Source organism: Elephas maximus, chromosome 21 (genome assembly GCF_024166365.1).
Source record: "Elephas maximus indicus isolate mEleMax1 chromosome 21, mEleMax1 primary haplotype, whole genome shotgun sequence".
Lineage (NCBI taxonomy): Eukaryota > Metazoa > Chordata > Mammalia > Proboscidea > Elephantidae > Elephas > Elephas maximus.
Window position 1 is genome coordinate 33,669,439 of NC_064839.1, and position 19,552 is coordinate 33,688,990.

The window sequence follows — 19,552 nt, forward strand, 5'->3', positions numbered from 1 at the left end:
TGGTGTTGGAGAGGGCAGACTACCATTCTGAATTTACTGTAAGAATCACCGGGAGACTGCTTGGCAGATAGGGTTGGTCAGAGCCGAGCAGACTGGGAAAGGAGGCAGACGAGCATGGGTATCTGGGAGGCAGGAGAGTGAGCAAGTCAAGAGCTCATCCACGGGTCATCACCTGATTGGGCTGGGATGGCTGGGGAAGACTTGGTGAAGAAGGTGGGGCTGTATCCAGGCCTTGAAGGAGGAAGGATTTTGACCTGGGGAGGTGGGCGTAGGCATTCCAGGAGAAGGCTGTGTGAGACAAGACTTGTAATCAGGTAACAGTTTGCCAAGCCAGTATGGGTGCTGGATAGGAAGGCTGCATTGCCTCTGGATGGCCTGGAATGCCATAATGAACAGTCTGGACTTGAGTTAGGCCAAAGGTGAGAGAGAGAGCTGGAAGGTCTGGGGTATTTGTCATCCTCACTGTTTGGGGCTGAAAAAGGGTGAGCAAGGTTTGAGGTCTCATTACCAAACCCACTGAGGCACACAGCTCCCGTTTTATTTTTGACTGATTCATGATGGCAGGAACAGGGAGGCTGAGGGAGGTTTGGGGAAGGGGTAGGGGAGGGAGGCTGATCCCCCTTGTATGACCTCAGTGGAAAAGGCTGCTGTGTGTTAATTCTGCTGCCAGGAGAGCCACAGAGATGGGCTCCATGAGTCACTGCTCAGTCCTGCAAGCTCAGCCCACAGAGGCTGCTGTGGTCGGCTGGCCCGGCCGGCTCCAGGCCCAGTACCCCCACTGTTCCCTACCCGGCCTCAGCCTGTCCCCATTTCTGTGTGTAGTTTTGCTGTCCCAGGGCTGTGTATCCTGTAGCTCTCTGCCTCTAAAACTGCCTCAATTTGTGACTCTGCTTTACATTTCAGCTTACAGATGGGAGCCTCAGGAGGGCAGGGGGAGGGTGGCCAGTCTCAGGCACCCCTAAGAATTTATTCTATGCCAGGCCCTGTGCTGGGTGCCAAAGTATAGACATGGACAACACACATACTCTGTTTTCAGGAAGCAAAAACCAGGGCAGTTGTTCCTTGGAAACCTTATGGGGCAGTTCTACTCTGTCCTATAGGGTCATTAGGAGTTGAAATTGACTCAATGGCAAAGGCTTTGGGTTGTTTTGGTGTTTGGACCCTGCCTCTGTCTCAGTGTCTCTGTGCCTGTCCCTGAACCTGTCTGCCTGTGCCCAGGAGTGCCTGGATCAGCTATGGCCTGTGGCTTGACGTCTCTTCTTTGCCTCTGGCATTGGGAGGGGTGTGTGTGCCTGCCAAATCCTAGGGCCTGGTTGGTGTGTGGGGGTGGGCAGAGACAGTGGGCAGCAGAGGGGAGGGAGGCAGCAGGAGATAGTGACTCAGTGGGGGTGGCCCTCGGACAGAGTTGGGGAGGGGCCAAGGTTGGTCCAGCTGCTCACTGTAGCTTAGAAGCGGGTGAGGACAGTCAAGCCAGGGGTTGGGTTGGGACAGGACAACTCCAAGTCTCCTTTCTGGAAGCCAGACCAGCCAATGAAGAAGGCTCCTCGGTAGCTTGTCCAGGAGTCTGGACTCTACGTGCTGATATAGCAGCTGGGATGGGTGGAGGGGGGCTGCTGTTGGCCCCACTGTGCCTGCCCCAGATGCTCAGGTCCCCTCCTCCAGCAGCCTCCCTGGGCTCATGAAGGAGGTGCCTGCCTTAAAGCCAAGGAAGCCATTACCCTTACTGTCACCTCCTCCTGTCCAGGCCTGGACATTCTGTGGGCACAGCGCCTTCTGGCCACACAGCCAACCTTCTCACAATCTTCCCACAAATTTTGGGGAGAGTCAGGCCAGGCCCACATGCCCCAAAGAGACCCCAAACCTTAGAGCTGGGAGTGATCTCACAAGTCATTTCACCAGTACAGGATCCCTTGACTGAGGGCAAAAGGAAGGGTGGGCATGAGCACAGCCCAGCACTGGTAGTGAGGGGACATTTGACATGCAAACCTGGGAGAAAGAAATGACTTTCTTTTTTTTTTTTAAATAGGTGAGGAAAGTGAGGTTCAAAAAGAAGAGCATTGCTGGAGCTCCCCCAGCAGGTAAGTGGAGGGGCCAGGCCTGGGCTAGTCTCTCTGGCTCCAGGACCCCCTACCTCAACACCAGCCTCCTTAGCTGGGCCTTGGGTGATGAAAGAGTGAGGGAATACGTGGGGGTGGAGGGTTGAGCCTGGTGGGTTCCGGCAGGCCTGGGTCAGCTCCCATCCCAGAGGCCTCCCTGCCCCTCCCTCAGCCCCCATCCCATCATGGGCTCATTCAACCTGTCTCGTGGTACCTGGGGACTGGAAGGAAGATGGGGGGGGCTGCAATAACCCCCACCCTCCATGAAGATGCACCTACCGACTCCCTGCAGCCTCAAGCAACAGGTCTGGACTCCGGGAGTCTCATTCGAGGGGCTTCCCTGGAACCTTGAACCCACACTTTCTTCTTTGGGTCAGATTTGAAGGCTGTGAGGAGAAAGGGGGTTTTAGCCTGTCCTTCTAGTTTTTTTTTTGTCTCGCTGAGGGTGGCTGGCAGGCTGCCCTCCAGCCCCCACCATAATAGCCTTTCCCTGTGTGCATTCAAGAGCAGAAGCCCCTGCAAGCTCCTGCCTCCCATCCCAGGCGGACCCACAAGCTCACGCACCCTCGCGCGACCGTACAGTACCTTCCCCAGAGGACGGCCGCTTCTGCGCCTTCGCCAGGCCCGGGGAGTGGGCAGGGGCGGAACGGCCGTTAGTCGTTGCTCCTTACCGGCGACAGAAAGGCCGAGGTTGAGCGAGGAAAGTCGGCGGGCCCCGCGGGAAGCTGGAGCCTAGCCAACTGCGCCCGTGAGGGCGAAGGGGGCGGCGGGTAGGGGCGCTGCGGAAGCCGGCGCTTAGGTGCTCTCCCGCCACTGGCGTCTGCCGTCGGGACTGGCGGGTAGGCTGCGGCTCTGTCCTCCCGCCTCCAGGGGGCGGCGCGGCTCCGCGTATCTGCGGCCCCGCGTCCCTTCCTCCGCGGCCAGGAGGCGGCGCCCTTGGAAGCCGGGCGGGCCGCGCCGTACCTGCCGTCGAGGCCGCGGTGGTACGGTACGTTCGAGGGCTCCCTTTTCGCGGTTCCCCGCGGCGAGTTCTGCGGGCGTGAGCGTAGCTGGCTGGCGAGCGAGGCCGCGCGCCGGTTCCCGGGCGGAGGCGAAGGCCGGGCTGAGCCGGTGGGAGCGCGAGCACGAGGCAGCGCCACGCCCAGGTCCGTGACCATCCCACGGGGCACAGGCCTACCAAGCGTGGCCGGGAGCGCGTGGTCCCGGCTGCGGACCTCCCCCCGAGCACGCCCCTGTGAGCGCGGACGGCGGGGCCTGGGCAGGAGGGAGACCCCCGACGCGCTCCCTCCTCCCCAGGTCTGAACCGTGTTGGCGTCAGCGCCCTCTGCGCTCCAACACTACACTGGCGCCTCCTGCGTCTACCAGCGTTGCCCACCGAGGCCTACCCGACCATCTTCAACTCAGTTCCTGCATGAGCCGGGGCCTTAATTCACCTCGAGGGGCCAGCCCCTCTTACACTCGGTCCTGAGCAGACCCACCCTTAGGAAGGGGTTAATGGAAAGGCCCCTGGAGGATGGGGATGAGTCCTTGGACTTTCAGGGCCACTCCACCGACTGGAGATTTGCTGTGTGCAGTTTCATGGATGCCTGGGATGAGGAGGAGCCCACACCCGACACTGAGGTTAAGGACCCCAATACTGCACGATCACCAGCAGGGGAAGCTCAGGGTGAAGGGTTGCAGGGCAGCCTGATGTCCGGGAAGTTTCAGTCACCCCCAGAAGTGATGGCTGCGGATGGGTCAGGGGATGGCCAGAAGGGCACATCAGGAGGTTCCTCAGCCCAGTCAGAGGACCCAGCCTCTTCTGGAGTGGAGAGCCTCCTACGCCCCATGTCCTCCCACCTCAGCCTGGTCGAGGTTAGGAGTGACAGCCAAGTGGGAGACTTGGCAGGGGACCTAGGCAGGGTAGTGGCAGCCAGCTTGGGCCCTGAGAAGTTGGACAGCAATCCTGTGGACCTTGGAGACCCGTTGTCAGAGACAGCATCAGAGCTGCTGGAGACAGGTGAGGCTGGATCAGGGAAACCTGGGAAGGAAGTAGGGATGCCTGGAGGTGGATGATGAGACTTGGGATGATTCTGACCCTACTCAGGCCAGAGCCCAGATTTGGGGAGAAGCCACTGGGTAGGTGGCCCATTGTAGACTTAACCATTTCCCTTCCCAAGATCTCAGAGGATCCTGTCCCCCCAAGTCCACTGATTGCCTCTTGGCCCAAGACCTTGCTTTCGAACTGCTGGCCAGTGGCATGGCCACCCTGCCAGGTAGTGGACAGGGACTAGGGGAGTGGAGGTGCGGTGGCGCCATTGGGTGGGTATTTACTGCCTCCCCCCCCCACCCCAGGGACTCGGGATGCAGAAGGCCGGGCAGTGCTGCTTCTGTGCACCCACAGTGCAGCCTGGCTTCACCCCAAGTGCAGCAGCCGTGAGCTCGTCCGCCTCCTGCTCTACCTGCGAAGCATCCCCAGGTCAAGGGAGAGGGCTGGAAGATGGAACCTGGAGGGGGCAGGGCCTTGGAATTAGATCCTGATTGAAGTCTACCCCTTTAGGCCCGAAGTACAGGCTCTGGGACTGACTGTGCTGGTGGATGCCCGCATTTGCCCCCCAAGCTCTTCTCTTTTCTGGGGGCTTAGCCAGTTGCAGGTGAGTACAGCATTGTAGCTGCCCCCCATCCCCCATTCTTTTCACGCAGTGTTGGGGCAGGGATGAGCTCAGATTTCTTGCAGGTAGCAGCTCCAGGGTCCGTGCACCAGGTGCTGCTAATAGGAAAGATGCCAGAGGAAGTGCCTTCCAGGCTGCAGGTACTGAGCATAGTGGGGCAGAGGTAGGGGTGGGGCACTTCCCCACCAGGTCTGGGTCACATCACCTTCTTCTCCTGCAGCTGGAGTGGGTATCCTCTCATCACAGTCTGCTGACCCACATCCCCACCATGGGGCTGCCCACTTCCCTAGGAGGAGGCCTGCCTTATTGCCACCAGGCCTGGCTAGACTTCCGGATGGTCAGTGCACTGGGTGGGGCATGGGGTGGGTATGCAGGCCACCTGGCCCAGTGGAGAAGCTGCTGATGGTCTGGGTTGAGCAGGGCAAAGCTGGGTGCAGTGGCTTGGAATCCAGGCTGCCTGGGACCACCACTGAGCTCTGCTCTGTTCATGCCTGTCCCCTGTTCACAGCATCTAGAAGCCCTACTGCAGAGCTGCCAGGTGGTTTGTGCCCTGCTTCAGGGGGCTATTGAGAGCTTGAATGCGATACCTCGGCCCATGGAGTCTGGGGTGAGTGTCTCCTTTTGAAACCTCCCAAAATGCTCCCTGTCTCCCTCCTGCTCTGCCATGGCCACCTCCTCTGCCCTGCCTGTTTTCCTCAACCCCAGGAAGTCAGCCAGCTGCTACGGCAGGCACGAGTCCTGATGCAGCAGGTGCTAGACTCGCCACGGCTGACATGGCTGCAGTGCCATGGGGGCTTGGAGCTGGCATGGCTGAAGCAGGAAGCCCCAGAGGTTACTCTGAGCCCAGACTACAGGTAGGTGCCAGCCCAACTCCCAGATCTTGCTCTAGCCCAGCCCACAGCATCCCATGCCAGCCACTGGCCCAGAGCCAGCCAGGATTGTGGGTTTCAGGACAGGGTAGGGTGGAGCAAGGGCTCCTAAGACCGTGTGCCCTGCACCAGGACGGCAGTGGATGAGGTTGACAAGCTGTATGGCCATGTGGATGGACTGCTGCACCAACTGACCCTGCAAAGCAACCGGCGAGTCCAGGCTCTGGAGTTGGTACAGGCGCTGGAGGCCCAGGAGGGTGTACTGCACCAGGTGGTAACTACTTGGTCAAGGCACAGCTCATCCCAGATCCCAAGCCTGATCCTACCCCTAGCAGCTCTCACCTTCTCTGCTTCTATCCCTTTAGATTGAAGTGTGGCTACAGCAGGTGGGCTGGCCAGCACTGGAGGAGCCAGGGGAATCCTCACTGGACTTGCTGCTCCAGGCCAAGGGCTCTTTTCAGGAGCTGGACCGGGCTGCCCAGGTGAATTTGGTCACTTGTTCATTTTTCAGGTGTTGGCACGCTGTGCCAGGGACTAAGAATACAGAGGTGGTTGAAAGCAGACCCATTCCTTGCTGTCTTAGATCTGACAGTCCAACGGAGATCAGTTGTAATCAAAAGTTCACAATCATGTCTCTTTGCAAAGTGAGACAAAAGCTCTGGAGAACAGCATTGCAGATGGTTCTAGGTTCTACCTGAGTATGTAATAAAGACCCGGCCCAGTAGGATGTCTGGGCAGGCTACTTTCAAAAAATACTTTAAAAAAAAACATTTTATTATGTTTTCGGTGAAGGTTTTTATGCAGCAGTTTAAGTTTCTATTCAACAATTTGTATTCAAGCTGTTCAGTGACATTAGTTATGTTCTTCATAACGTGTGAACATTCTCGTTGAGAAAGTAGTTTTGAGCTGAGAATCAAAGAATAGATTGGGGTCAACCAGGCAGAAGAGGCTTAGGAATTAGGGGGACATTCCAGGCTGTGGAAACGGCATGTGCAAGGGTCCTGTGGCAAGAGGGAGCATGGCGTGCTTGAGGAGACATAAGAAGGCCAATGAGGTTGAGACACAGAGCAGAAGGAGAGTGGGGTGAGATGAGGCTAAAGAAGTGGTCAGTGGCCAGATCACTGGGTCCTGTGGAGGGGGAATTTGTATCCTGAGAACCGTGGGAAGGTTTAAGCAGGAAAGTTATATAACCAGGTCCGTGTTCTTCAAAAAGTACACTAGTTTCTGGGTTGATAATGACTTGGAGGATGCATGTGGAAAGTCCAAAGAAGGGACAGTTGCAATGGTCCAGGCAGAAAAGGATGCTTGCTCTGGCCAGGATGGTAGCAGGGGAGATGGACTTGAGAAGTTGACTGGGTTTCATGGTAGATACATATGTAGGAAGACGTAAGGGAGAGGCAGTTTGTAAGGACAAATGGATGCTGTTCCCTGAGAAGAGGGACCAGGAGACAGAGCCCTTCTGGGGGTGGGAAATGCATGATTCCAGACTTGGGTGTGCCTTTGAGATGGCTGTGAGGGAATGAGGGGGAGTCTCTTGTACTGGGCCTGGAGTTCAGAGGAGAGGCTGGGCTGGAAAGGGTTACTTGGTGCATGTGGGCATGTGGTCACACAAGATTGGCTGGGAGTGAGGGAAGCAGGAGGATGAACCCCCAGAGGAGGACGAGGAGAATCAGGAGAGTGCGGAGGAGGTGTCGGGGAGCCCTAGGAGAGAGAGGGCTGAGCACTGAGAAGTGCTGGGACGGAGCGGAAGTGGGGCTGGAGGAGGTGAAGTGGCAATAGTGAGAAAGATAGGCAATTCTGTTTGGCTGTGAAAAGGAGCAGAGGGAGAGAGAAGGTCGTGGAAGGGTGGTGGGTGGAGCTAGAGGGCCAGAGGGTAGAGGGAATTCTTTAACTACAGGAACAATTTGACAAGGTAGATACAGATGTCAGTGGAAAAAACCTGGGCTTGGAGGTTGGACTAACAGGCCTGGGCAGGCTGAGCCTGGTCTCTGTTCCCAGGAGCAGATCAGGCAAGCGGAGAAGGTTCTACAGCCACTGGCTGGCTGGGAGGTGGCTGAACTGGGCTCCCCTGGAGCCCGCTTTCTGGCCCTGAAAGCCCAGCTGACTGAATTTTCCAGGACTTTGGCCCAGCGGCACCAGCGGCTGGCAGATGCTGAGAAACTGTTGCAATTCTTCAAGCAGGTGGGCAAGGGGTCCCTGTCCCTGGCTCCAGGTGGTCAGTGGGGCCAGAGGGATGGCTGCCCACCATAGTTCCGTCTTGGCTAGAGCCCTTCCAAGCCTATTCTCTTTCCTTTTCTTCAACCTGATTCCAAAATCCAACCCTTGGGGATGTGGCTGGGGCTGGCATCCTCTGGGGGTAAGGAGTGGCCAGAGGAGAAGGCTCGTGGTCTCAGTGGACTCTGCCTTCAATGTCTGTCTGGCCTTGGTGTTGCAGGCCTCGACATGGGCTGAGGAGGGCCAACGGGTGTTGGCAGAGCTGGAGCTGGAGCCCCCAGGGGTTGTGCTACAGCGGCTGCAGCTGCACTGGACCAAGCACCCTGACCTGCCTCCCGCCCACTTCCGAAAGATGTGGGCTTTGGCCACGGGGCTGGGCTCAGAGGGCATCCGCCAGGAGTGCCGCTGGGCCTGGGCACGGTGCCAGGATACCTGGCTGGCCCTGGACCAGAAGCTAGAGGCTGCACTGAAGGCACCACCAACAGGCAGCAGAAGTAGCCTGTGTGTCAGCAGGGTCCCAGCTGCACATGCTCCCCCTCCCCTAAGGAAGGCATACAGCTTTGATCGGAATCTGGGGCAGAGCCTCAGTGAGCCTGCCCACCACTGCCACCACGCTACCATTGCAGCTGCCTGCCATGGACCGGAGGCTGGGGGTGGTGCCCAGCTTGGGTCATCCCCCACTGTTCCTCCACCAGGCACCTCTGAGCCCAGGAGCCCCAACAGGTACAGGCAGTGGGCAGGGCAGGGAGGGAAGTGGCAGAGTGGAGTCCTGGGTCCTAATTCCTCTTACCTGGCAGGCTACAACTGGTGCTGGCGGAGATGGTAGCCACGGAGCGAGAATATGTCCGTGCCCTTGACTACACCATGGAGAACTACTTCCCTGAGTTGGATCGCCCTGATGTGCCCCAGGGCCTCCGTGGCCAGCGTGCCCACCTCTTTGGCAACCTGGAGAAGCTGCGAGACTTCCACCGGCAGTTCTTCCTGCGGGAGCTGGAGGCCTGCACCCGACATCCGCCCCGAGTGGCCTATGCCTTCCTGCGCCATGTAAGCCCCATGGGCCACACGCCCACACCTCATTCTGCCACACTCAGCAGTGAGCTGTTGGGCACATGCTCGGTGCCAGGCCCTGTGCTGGGAACAGCTATGAACGAGATAGACAAAGTCCCTGTCTCTCAGGGTGCTCATAGTTTAGCAGAAGGAATATAAAAATGAAAAAGATAATTCTAGACCAGGGCTAGGAGAAAAATAACCAGGATGTAATTGTGAGTGACTGGTGGGGCAGTGGTTCCCACTTTAGGGAGCAGTTAGAGAAGGCCTTTTTGAGGAGGGAATATTTGACCTGAGGCCTGAGGGAGGAGGGAGAACCAGGTAGTGCAAAGAGCTGGAGTAAGAGCCTTCCATTCAGCAGAAACAGCCAGTGCAAAGCCCTGTGTCAGGGAAGAGGCCCCGTGGTTGAGGGAGAGACAAACCATCATAGCTGAGTCGGGAGAGCAGAGGAGGAGTGGTCTGGGGTGAGATGAGATCAGAGAGCTTTCTCAGAGCTGTGAGTGGGGCAGAGGTGAAGCCGGGAGGCTGAATCTGAGGGGTAGATGGGACTTCTTCCCCAGATGGCCTGTGGACAAGCCCCCATTGGTACATGCCCTTTCTTGCCAGATTGCCCCCACTTTGAAGCAGTGCAGATTGGATCTGGGGGGACTTCCCTGCAAGGTGTCTGTTGGCATCTTGGTTCTCTCAAGCTGAGAGTGGCCAGGCCTGGGGGAGGCCAGCCTTTGGGAGCTGGCCCCATCACACCCAGGCTGAGCCACCTGTCCCCACAGAGGGTGCAGTTTGGGATGTACGCGCTCTACAGCAAGAATAAGCCTTGCTCTGACGCCCTGATGACCAGCTATGGCCACACCTTCTTCAAGGTAGGTAGGCAGGCCAGGGACTGTGGGGGAAAGGGAATACCCTGAAGCCTCTTGATGGCTTCCCACTCCCCTGGCAGGATAAGCAGCAAGCGCTGGGGGACCACCTGGACCTGGCCTCGTACCTGCTAAAGCCCATCCAGCGCATGAGCAAGTATGCTCTGCTGCTGCAGGAGCTGGCGCGGGCCTGCGGGGGCCCAGTGCCGGAGCTCAGTGCCCTGCGGGCGGCCCAGAGCCTTGTGCGCTTCCAGCTGCGGCACGGCAATGACCTGCTGGCCATGGACGCCATTCAGGGCTGCGATGTGAGTCAACCCAGGCCTTGGTGGGCAGTTGCAGTGGGTGTGGAAGGAAAGGGCTGAAGGGGCCAGGCACCCACTGGGCCCCTCCTTGACAGGTTAACCTTAAGGAGCAGGGGCAGCTGGTGCGACAAGACGAATTCACGGTGCGTGCTGGGCGCCACAAGTCCCTGCGCCGCGTCTTCCTCTTTGAGGAGCTGCTGCTTTTCAGCAAGCCTCGCCGTGGGCCCACAGGCATCGACACATTTGCCTACAAGCGCTCCTTCAAGGTAGGCCCACCCAGCCCTGCCCCTGCCCCTGCCCCTGCCCCTGCACCTCATCAAGCCCATCTCCCTTGGCCACACAGATGGCAGACCTTGGCCTGACTGAGAGCTGTGGGGATGGCAACCTGAGCTTTGAGATCTGGTTCCGTCGTCGCAAGGCCAGGGACACCTTTGTGCTGCAGGCTGCCAGCTCAGCCACCAAACAGGCCTGGACCACGGACATCTCCCGCCTGCTCTGGAGGCAGGCAGTCCACAATAAGGGTGGGTCCCTGTCCCTACTTCATCCCTCACTCTCCTCCCTAGAGGGCTTACCTTGTCCCACAGGGGCCCTGGGAAAGCCTAGGGACCTGGAAAGCTTGGGAAGGTACCTTCAGCAGCTGTGTGGGGAAGAGGCCAGCAGCAGCAGCCAGCAGGGGAAAGAACTTCAAAGTCAGGCAGTCCTGCTGTCACCATGTCTGACTCTAGATACAGTATTAACCTCTAAAAGGAGCCTCATTTTTAAAAGGGAAGGTTTGGAGGAGAGAGCCAGGAACCAGAAAGGCTCAGAGGACAGGATAGATAATCAGCTAGGTCTCCAGGAACGATTCATTTAAGGGAGGGGATAGAGGTCCAAGGGCAAGGCTGATGTCCACAGGCTCCACCTCATGCTCACTCTCTACTCAGAGGTGCGCATGGCAGAGATGGTGTCCATGGGTGTGGGGAACAAGGCCTTCCAGGACATTGCCCCCAGCGAGGAAGCTATCAATGACCGTACCATCAACTATGTCCTCAAGTACCGAGGTAGTGGGCTGCCTACAGGGGTGGGGGTGAGGAAAGCTGCTTGGGTGGCAGTGTGAGTCTCCATCAGCCCTGGCCTGAGCTCCCCTTGGGACCTCAGGCCTGGTTGGGCTCTGGCCTGTCCCCACCAGACCTTCCCTTTTATGCAGAAGTTCGCTCTCGGGCCTCCATTGCTGTGGCCCCGCTTGACTACGACAGCCCCTACCTGGGGGCCTCCAACTCCCTTCCTGGAGACCCTGCCTCTTCCTCTGTCCTGGGGCCCCTCAACCTGCACCTGTACAGAGACCCAGCTCTTCTGGGCCTCCGCTGGCCCCTGTATGCCACCAACTTCTTGGAGGAAGCACTGCTGGAAGCTGAAGCAGAGCTGGGCAGCCAGCCCTCTTTGAGTATGTCTGGGCTTAGACAGGCAGGAGGGCATGGCCTGGGGTCTGGGCCTCCCCTGCCAACAGCTTACCCAGTCTCTCTCCCTAGCTCCCGAGGACTCAGAAGTCTCGTCCCAGTGCCTATCAGCCAGTGGCTCCAGTGGCTCTGACAGCAGCTGTGTGTCAGGGCAGGCCCTGAGCAGGGGCCTGGAGGACTTGTCCTATGTGAGTGCCCTTTTTACCAGCCCTTCCCCAGCCCAACCTGGGTCTCTGGCTACCTTTCCTTTAGGTGGAGCTGGAGGCAGGTAGGCCAGAGCCATTCCCCAGAGACCTCACTTAGACCACGAGCTGGGGAAACTGACATTCATGCCCCAACTGGCACCACAGGTCTGAGCCCAGGCTTGAAGATGGTCAGTGGATCCAGCAGTCTGTGGCTCCAGGAAACATCCCCTCTCTCTGGATCTGCTGTAACCAGGGTGTGGCTGGCCTGTGGGTCCTCCCTGCCCACATGGACAGCCCCATTGACTACCCTTTCTGATATCTGTGCCCACTGGACAGACCACAGGGGCCTCTCTGGGAAAGTCTGGCTGCACTGCCTGAACGAGCACCTGGATCCCCGGCCCCTGGCCTCGTGTGTCCCCCTTTCATGTCCCCCCTTTCCAGCCCCTGCACCCCAAGTTAGGGTTTAAGATTAGGCTAGAGCTAATGTTTCACGCTCTAGGCTGGTGGAGCATCCTAGACAGGTGGGTGCCCAGCAGCTGCTTCCCAGGCCTTGACCTGAAGCCAAGTTTCCCAAACTTAGGGGCAAGCCCACCCGTATTGGGCCCTGAGCCTTCCCTGTCTGGGCTCTGCAGGCCCAGTCCCTTCTTTCCTGAGTCGTTTGGTTATTTTGACTCAATGCCTTTTGAACAGCTTTCAATTAGAGTTGTCAAAAATTACATCACTTGTTTGATCTTTGGCTTCTTGGAGAGGGAGTCCAGACCTTGACTTATGGATTACTCTTTTATTTGTTTACAATAAAAAGTAGAATGATATGCACCCTTGGGTAGGCCCATGCTTTCTGGGGGCACCCCCAGTTAAAATGAGCCTTGGCCAGTGGGGGTCTATGGGACAACATCTCTGGGCACCCTAGCCCTCTTGTAAGTACTTGCCCAGGATTGAGTAGGAGACAGACCTAGACAGGCCTCTCTGGATGAGCAGTTCCATGCAGCGGCCATATTTCCTGGCGAAAGGCAATGTGAGCTGGAAGGAAAAACCTGTCTTACTCATTTGCCTCCTAGCTCTGGGGAGGCAGGGGTCCCCCCATGGGGCAAGTGTGGGACAAGCCAGTTGTTGGGACCTTTGATATCCGCAGCCTCAGTTCTTCCCAAAGGCATCTCACAGGCTTGGGGGCTAGAAATGGCTACCAAGGACTTGATCAGAATGACTGGAGGACCCGAAATGTTTGTTTTCTGTCCCTGGTTTTCTACTTTCCAGCTATCAGTGTTGACTTCACTGTTATAATTAATAGACAAGCCAGAGACCTAATAGGAACTGAGTACTAGTGTAGCTATGGTGAAACGCGTTCCGATTCATTTAATTATTGGGTTGCCAGATTCATGAGAAATGAGCTAAATTAAACCTTTTTTTTTTTTTTTACCTACAGTGTTAAAATAATAACTTCAAACCCTAAACTTATTTTCAGGGATCCAAAACAAAATCACCTGGTGGTTCCTTTGTTCTTATTGAACATTTTCCTTTTCTTTGTAAAGAATGCATCAAAACAGCTTAAAGAGGAAAGGAACGTATGATCAAAAATGGTGGCATCATGGCTAAAGAGGTGAAGTGTTGGTGTCATGGTTGAAAAGGTCTGAATCCCAGTCCACAGATTTTGTACCCCGAAAGTACCTGCTTCCCCAGTGCAGCCAGAGTTGTTAGTGGTGAAGGCAAAGTTGGTATTGTTGGAGGAAAACTGTAAAACCCAGGGGCCAGAATACTTATTTCTGACCAGTGTGGACTGGCTAATTTCAGCCGTCGTATTTCCCTCACCAAGACCAGCAGCCTGGCTGCCTGCCTAGCCTCCTGGGTGCACAGGCCTGGCCCTTGGGCAGGATCCTCCATGGGCTGCCATTCCCAGTGGAGCATGGGTAGTGCTCACCTCTACCCAGCTGTACAGGCGTTCCTGGGTGTGCCGGTCATCCTTGAAGCCGGAGATGGCCAGCAAATCCACCACAAACTGCTTAGGGCTGATGTGCAGGGTCTGCGAAGAGCCCTCGGTCAGGTGGGGCTGGGGGCAGCTGCCTGACATATATGTGCTCACAGCCCCTCAGAGTGGGATGCAGAGCAGGGGCTTGCCTGGGCTTGCAGTGGCCCTGGGTGGGGGGGCACTGACATACCAAACCTGCCCCTTGGCCAGGTGCGCTCTGGATGTAGTTACCCTGCCTTCCTGCCCCGCCCGTTCTTCTACCCTCTTCCTCTGACCTGTTCCCTGACCTGTCCTTGCATGCTTCCTCTGGTTTCGCACCACTTATTGCAGGGGACAGAGTGGAGAAAGTAGAATGTGCCCCAGGGTCTGGGGCCTGTCACACATACCCACAGCCGGTTGGCCAGGGACACCACCTTGGCAGTGATGGCTTTGGGGTCCTTTTGCCTGATGGAATCCAGGATGATGTCAGTCAGGAAGCGGTGACATTTCTGTGCATAAAACATCTCTTCCCAGGACAAAGAGAGACTCAAGAAAGTCACCTCTGTGGAAGGAGGGAGAGTGGATGTGGCCACACCTGCCCATGGCTAAGGCCTCAGGACAGCCTTGGGGAGACACTCAAGGGAGGCTGTGCCCTGAAGTGTCCTGGGAAGTGCAGGGCCAGGCATGGCCAGGAGGCTCACCTCGGGGCTGGACACTGGCTGCGGGTGACGTGTGCTTGAGGTTCATCTGTGTGGTATACACGATGCTCTCCTCAAAGAACATGCAGGAGCCATCACTGCCCACCACCGGAGGGTGGGTCACTTTGAGGATGATCCCTGCACTGTCCATTTCACTGGCTTCAGACAGAGGCTGCTCAGGGGCAGGGCTTTCTGTGGAAACAATGTAGGGAGGGGGCTCTCGTTAAGCCACTTAAGCCCAAGCAGGGAGGGGCCCTCTGGTGACAGACCAATAGAGTTAGTCACCCCACCCTTCCAGCTGCTGCTGCCTCCACCTTCTCAGAAGTGGCACACTGGGCTGGCAGGTGCCTGTCCCAGCCTTTCTTTTCACTGCCTGGAAATCATTGCAAGCCATAACCTGAATTTCAGAGCTCCAAGGAACTCTCCAAAGTCCTGTGTTGAACTAAGATTGGCATCAAATAGGGCCAATCATAACTCATTTGGGGACTGGAAATCTTTTTTATAAAATGAGAGGAACTTTTTGGGTGAACCTTGATTCATGTCTACCCCAGAAGGGCATACTTGACAGACCAACACGAGGCTCACAGCAGCAGGTCCACGTAGGCCTGCCCCTCCAGGCAGGACCTGAGCCAACTAAAGGGAAGGCAACAGAATATTGTGGGGGAGGACTTCAGCATACCTCTCTGCCACACACACACACCTCCCTCTTCACCCTGGTTCCATAGACCCTCCTGCCTCCGGGGCTTCTCCACTTGATGTCCTATAGCAGCTTATACTCACTGTGTCCTCTCCCCCAAGTCCTACTCCTACTCTTGTCCACCCCGCCCTTTTTGCTGACACCCAAGTTGGAAACCTGGCACCTTCCTTGGCCGAGTCCCTCCCTTTCTCCTCCCCTAAACTGCCTAACTTGTTCACCTGGAATGGAGTCAGCAACTTCTAACACTTCCCCTCCTGCTGCATTTCCTCTGCTCCTGGAGCAAGCCATCTAGAATGCCCACTGACCGTGTCTTTTGCTGTCTTGTTTAAAACCCTTCAGTGGCTGCCCCTTCCGTCAGGATCAGGACAAAGTGCCATATTGTGAATGTGGCCCACAAGACCTGTCCTCCTTATGTTTCAGCTTATCTCCTGTTACTTCTCCATGTGAAGCTTGGCCTCCACCTGGACCACGAACACCTGTGCTTTTTCTTCTTTTTTCCCCACTGACTCCCCAGCCCCACTCTCCTCTGTGCCCCTACCACCTCCTAGGTACCTCCTATCCGGGGCCCTCATCATATCACCTTGTGATTACCTCGGCCCCTCAAGCCCTGCCCCTATGCCAGTCACCTCTGTGTCTGCTGCCTACAAAGAGCTGACATTGGTAAGTGGAGGAGTTTAGTTATCACTTTGTCACTAGCTCACTCTGTGGTCTTGGCCAAGGAGTTTGACTTCTCTGTTATAGTGAGACTTAGGTCAAGGATGGGACAGGACTCACCTCTCTCCTTTGACCTCTGCTTGCCCCAGTCCTTCAGGGTGACAGCTCTTTTTATGGGGAAGTATGGCTTGAAGGTTGGCTCTGGTCGCTTGTCTGTGGCTCCAGCTCCAGCCACTGCCTGTGGACCAGGGTCTTTCTCAGAGCCTGTGGAATGGGTTTTCCAGGCAGCTGAGGTGCTGGGCTGGGAAGCAGCCTCACTTCTTGTGGGGGGCTGTAGGGTGGCCTCTTCCAAGGAGTTGTTCTGGGGGGCTGTCAGTGGCTGGAATTCCCACTGCTTGCAATTGACCATGTCCCACTCCCTCACCAGAGAGATGAGTTTTTGCATGGGTGTGACAGGAGGATCTTTGGTTTCAGATTTTTGTGTGAGGTTGATAGTGGCACACTTCTTTTTGGGAGGACTCTCAGGGCGGTCTCCCCAGTGTTTGGGGTTGGCACATAGGCCAGGGCAGTGTGAGTATGTGCTGGGGTTGCCCGTCCTCTTGGCAGCTCGGCACAGGGACACCTGGATGGTCCGAGTGTACTGCTCAGCCTCCTCCACCTGGCTGGACCTGGTCAGGGTCCCCTTGGCCTTGTTCCATGGTGTCCTGTCACTGCAGTCTTGAAACTCCACAGGCATGCAGCTTGTAGTCTGGGGAGAGAAGGACACAGCAGCTCTAGGCATGTGCTTCCACATTGAATCCTAGCCCAGATTCTAACAAGCTGGCACTTCAAGGCTTTGCTTGCTCATCCAGAACAATCTCATTCCCCACATGGGTCACCCATTTGGGCTTTGCTCAGTCTGAGCGGGGGTGGTGCTGGCCCAGGGGCCTCACGCACCAACAGGAGATAGTGTCGGTGTCCTAGGCCATGAACGGCCAACACTTCCCTGGACATTCTTCAAGATTTAGAAACCAGTTACTATGTTGGGAACTTTGCTTTTTCATTTTTCCATGCCCCTCAGTAGCTGGGCCTACCTCCCCGACCCCTCCCATCACTAAGTCCTGTGGTGGTTTCCCTGAGGGCAAACCAAAGAAGGCTGGGGCTTACCTCTTCTTTGGCATCTCTGCTGAACTTCACCAGTGATCCTGGTCCTTCTGTCACCACATGCAACCTCCTGATGGGAAAAGCTTCTTCATTTTCAGTCTCTTTCTCCTGAGTCCATGATCTGCAGAACCCAAGAGGGGTTGGTTAGTAAGCAGAAGCTCCTGCCACCCCGCTGGCCAGTTGGTCTGGTCTGCCCTTTCCCTGGGAACTAACACTAGATAGTGGAGGAGAGTGGCTCTTGAAGGTTTTTACTTAAGCCGTTGGCCAATCCTGGGCCTGCTCCACCCTCTCTCCAAGGAGATCAGGTCTTACTGGGAGATGGGACTTAGAACCCAAACCCACCAAACCCGTTGCCATTGAGTCAATTCATAGCAACCTTATAGAACAGAGTAGAACTGCCCCATAGGGTTTCCAAGGAGTGTCTGGTGGATTCAAACTGCTGACCTTTTGATTAGCAGCTATAGCATTTAACCACTATGCCACCAGGTTACTGGGACTTAGAACAGGATTCCCCAAATAAAGATGGAACATAAAGATGTCACCAGAACACGGTATCCTGGGCAAGATTTCCTTACTTGTATGCCTCACATTGGGCAAGAGCTTCAGAGAGGGATGGAATCTGGTATTCCTCTACTTCCTGGCAGAAGAGGGGCCATTCCCTGCAAATGGCAAGGAGATGCTGGACTGAGTGGGAGTGTGGGTGGGAACAGAAGTCCCTAGAGCTGCCTTCTTTAACACTGGAAATAATATAATTTCATCCTTGAAGGCAGCAAACTCAGGTTTCCTTTTGTTACAAGAGGGATAGCATAAGCCTCAGTGATTTTATCAAAAGATTTTCTTGCTTCACTTACTTAAATTCAGGTGGTAAAAACAGTTTCCCAAGTCTCAGAAAGTTGAGGACATGTCGGAACATCTGGCCATCCCCGTGGATTAGCAGGGTCTGTCCATAGGTGATCCAGTACACTCTCTGAGAGTTGGACAGCAGTTCTGGATACTGGAAGGGGTTGGGCATGAGACTCAGACCAAAGGGTTGGCTCTCTAGTGAGGGGCAGGTCAGTCTTCTCTTGTGTCCTTTTCCCCACCATGCTAGAGCAGAGAGGCGTGAGGTCTCCATCTCCCTGTCTTACCTGCCACAGGGAGGAATAGTGGGGAGGAGAGCACCCAGAGAGACGCAATCACTTCTGCTTCAAGTTTTGCTGATCCCCAGGCCACCCTCTTGAGGCACTTGGAACCTCACCCTGCCTCCTGGCTCAGTCTAGGCCCCTCAGAACTGGCCTCCTCCCTACCCAGACGTTTTTTTTTTTTTAATTGTGCTTTAGGTAAAAGTTTATTAGGTAAAAGTTTACAGAGCAAATTAGTTTACCATTCAAAAATTTATACATAAATTGCTTCATGACATTGGTTGCAATCCCCACATTGTGTCAGCACTTCCTGCTTTCCCTTCCCAGCCCAGCTTCCCCGGTTCCATTCCTCTAGTTTTCCTGTCACTTTCTGCCTTCTTTTCTTTGTTTTTGGGCAGGTGTTGCTCATTTGGTCTAGTATACTTGACTGGTCTAAGAAGCACATTCCTCACATGTTACTGGTTGTTTTATAGGCCTGCCTAATCTTTGGCTGAAAGGTGAACTTCGGGAATGGCTTCAGTTCTGAGTTAGAAGGATGTCTGGGGACCATGCCTACCCAGGCTCTTGCGGGCCTCCCCAGCAGGCTGCTCATTCTATTTCTGCTCATATGATAAAAGCACTTTGGGCAGTGGAGCTGGGGGTATGTCCTTGTTCTAAGCAAGCGCTGGAGGCTGAGAGTCAGGTGACAGGGGGGAAAGCAGCTCAGTGGGGAAAACCAAAGGGAAGGAGGGCAGCCTCGACCAGCAGTACCTTCAGCAGGGTCTGCAGAGTGGTTGCATACCAGTGACTGCCAACATAAACTTTGACGATCTGCTGCAGAGAATGCACAGTGATTTCTGCTGTCCACTCCTCATCTATGGAAACCAAGAAGACGAAACAGGTCACATGGCCAGCAGGGGAAATTAGGTATGGCATTTTGGTCAATAAGGTACAGCATCTTAAGACTCAATATCTTCATCAGTCATATTGGGTTGCTTACTCTGAGAAGCAGCAGAAATCCCTGACACCAAGCATCCCTGCTGCTCACCATGCAGTTTTCTGGGTGAAGAAGTGGGTTTAGAATAGTAGCTTTGAAGGTCAGCTGGTGACTTGGAGTGGGGAGGGAAAGCCCTCTGGAATCCGAACTCCAAGGGCACTGGTCTTCACCTGCCCCACGTCTCTCAAGAAAGCTGGGCTGATGTTCCTGTTCACCTACGTTGCCAAGTGCCTCTGGTTTCTGGCTACGTGTGTCCTGGGTGTATAACTTTTCATATGGCTGTTCAGATTGGAGCTGGGAGTCCTCTCTACGTTTGTGCTTCTGGACTGGCAAATGTCAGAGCTAGCTCTCATCAGATCACCACTTCTACAGAGACCACGCCTCTAAGCGTGTCTGGAGAATGGCGGCACTCTTCTGCTTTATTCTGTGAAGATGAACCCATGACATTTTTCTTATTATATTCTAAGGTTTTTTTTCCTGATGTTTGGGAACCAGTTTCTAGTGAGCTTTGTAATGAGTGAAGGGTATATAACTAGATTATATAGCCAGCAGATAAAAGGTATAGTATATGATTAGATTGCGAGCTCCCTGAGGAGAGGGACTGGGCCTGTGTTGCTCACTTCTATACCCCCAGTGTCTACCTCTGTGCTGTATATGGTGACCTATT

At 55.5% G+C, this 19,552-nt stretch overlaps 2 protein-coding genes across 2 annotated transcripts in view; one reads left to right on the top strand and one right to left on the bottom strand.

Moving 5' to 3' along the window:
• The first annotated feature begins 3,590 nt into the window (after window positions 1-3,590).
• Window positions 3,591-11,970, top strand: PLEKHG4 (pleckstrin homology and RhoGEF domain containing G4). The gene is made up of 21 exons (XM_049864753.1): window positions 3,591-4,127; window positions 4,282-4,351; window positions 4,431-4,554; window positions 4,636-4,729; window positions 4,813-4,910; window positions 4,994-5,084; window positions 5,256-5,354; window positions 5,453-5,601; window positions 5,749-5,887; window positions 5,982-6,098; window positions 7,615-7,797; window positions 8,051-8,553; window positions 8,628-8,874; window positions 9,648-9,737; window positions 9,815-10,036; window positions 10,129-10,299; window positions 10,377-10,554; window positions 10,957-11,073; window positions 11,220-11,456; window positions 11,542-11,737; window positions 11,820-11,970. The coding sequence occupies exons 1-21, from the start codon at window positions 3,591-3,593 to the stop codon at window positions 11,968-11,970; spliced, it is 3,813 nt and encodes a 1,270-aa protein (XP_049720710.1).
• Window positions 11,971-12,436: 466 nt separating this feature from the next.
• KCTD19 (potassium channel tetramerization domain containing 19) overlaps window positions 12,437-19,552 on the bottom strand; it is a 33,212-nt gene continuing 26,096 nt past the window's right edge. The window contains exons 8-16 of the mRNA XM_049864754.1: window positions 18,660-18,763; window positions 17,640-17,782; window positions 17,364-17,447; window positions 16,792-16,909; window positions 15,766-16,393; window positions 14,298-14,486; window positions 14,004-14,158; window positions 13,570-13,671; window positions 12,437-12,674 (exon numbers count right to left, since the gene is read on the bottom strand). Of these exons, the coding sequence (XP_049720711.1) occupies window positions 12,561-12,674; window positions 13,570-13,671; window positions 14,004-14,158; window positions 14,298-14,486; window positions 15,766-16,393; window positions 16,792-16,909; window positions 17,364-17,447; window positions 17,640-17,782; window positions 18,660-18,763 (1,637 nt within the window). The 3' untranslated portion in view covers window positions 12,437-12,560. The remainder of the gene's footprint in view (window positions 12,675-13,569; window positions 13,672-14,003; window positions 14,159-14,297; window positions 14,487-15,765; window positions 16,394-16,791; window positions 16,910-17,363; window positions 17,448-17,639; window positions 17,783-18,659; window positions 18,764-19,552) is intronic.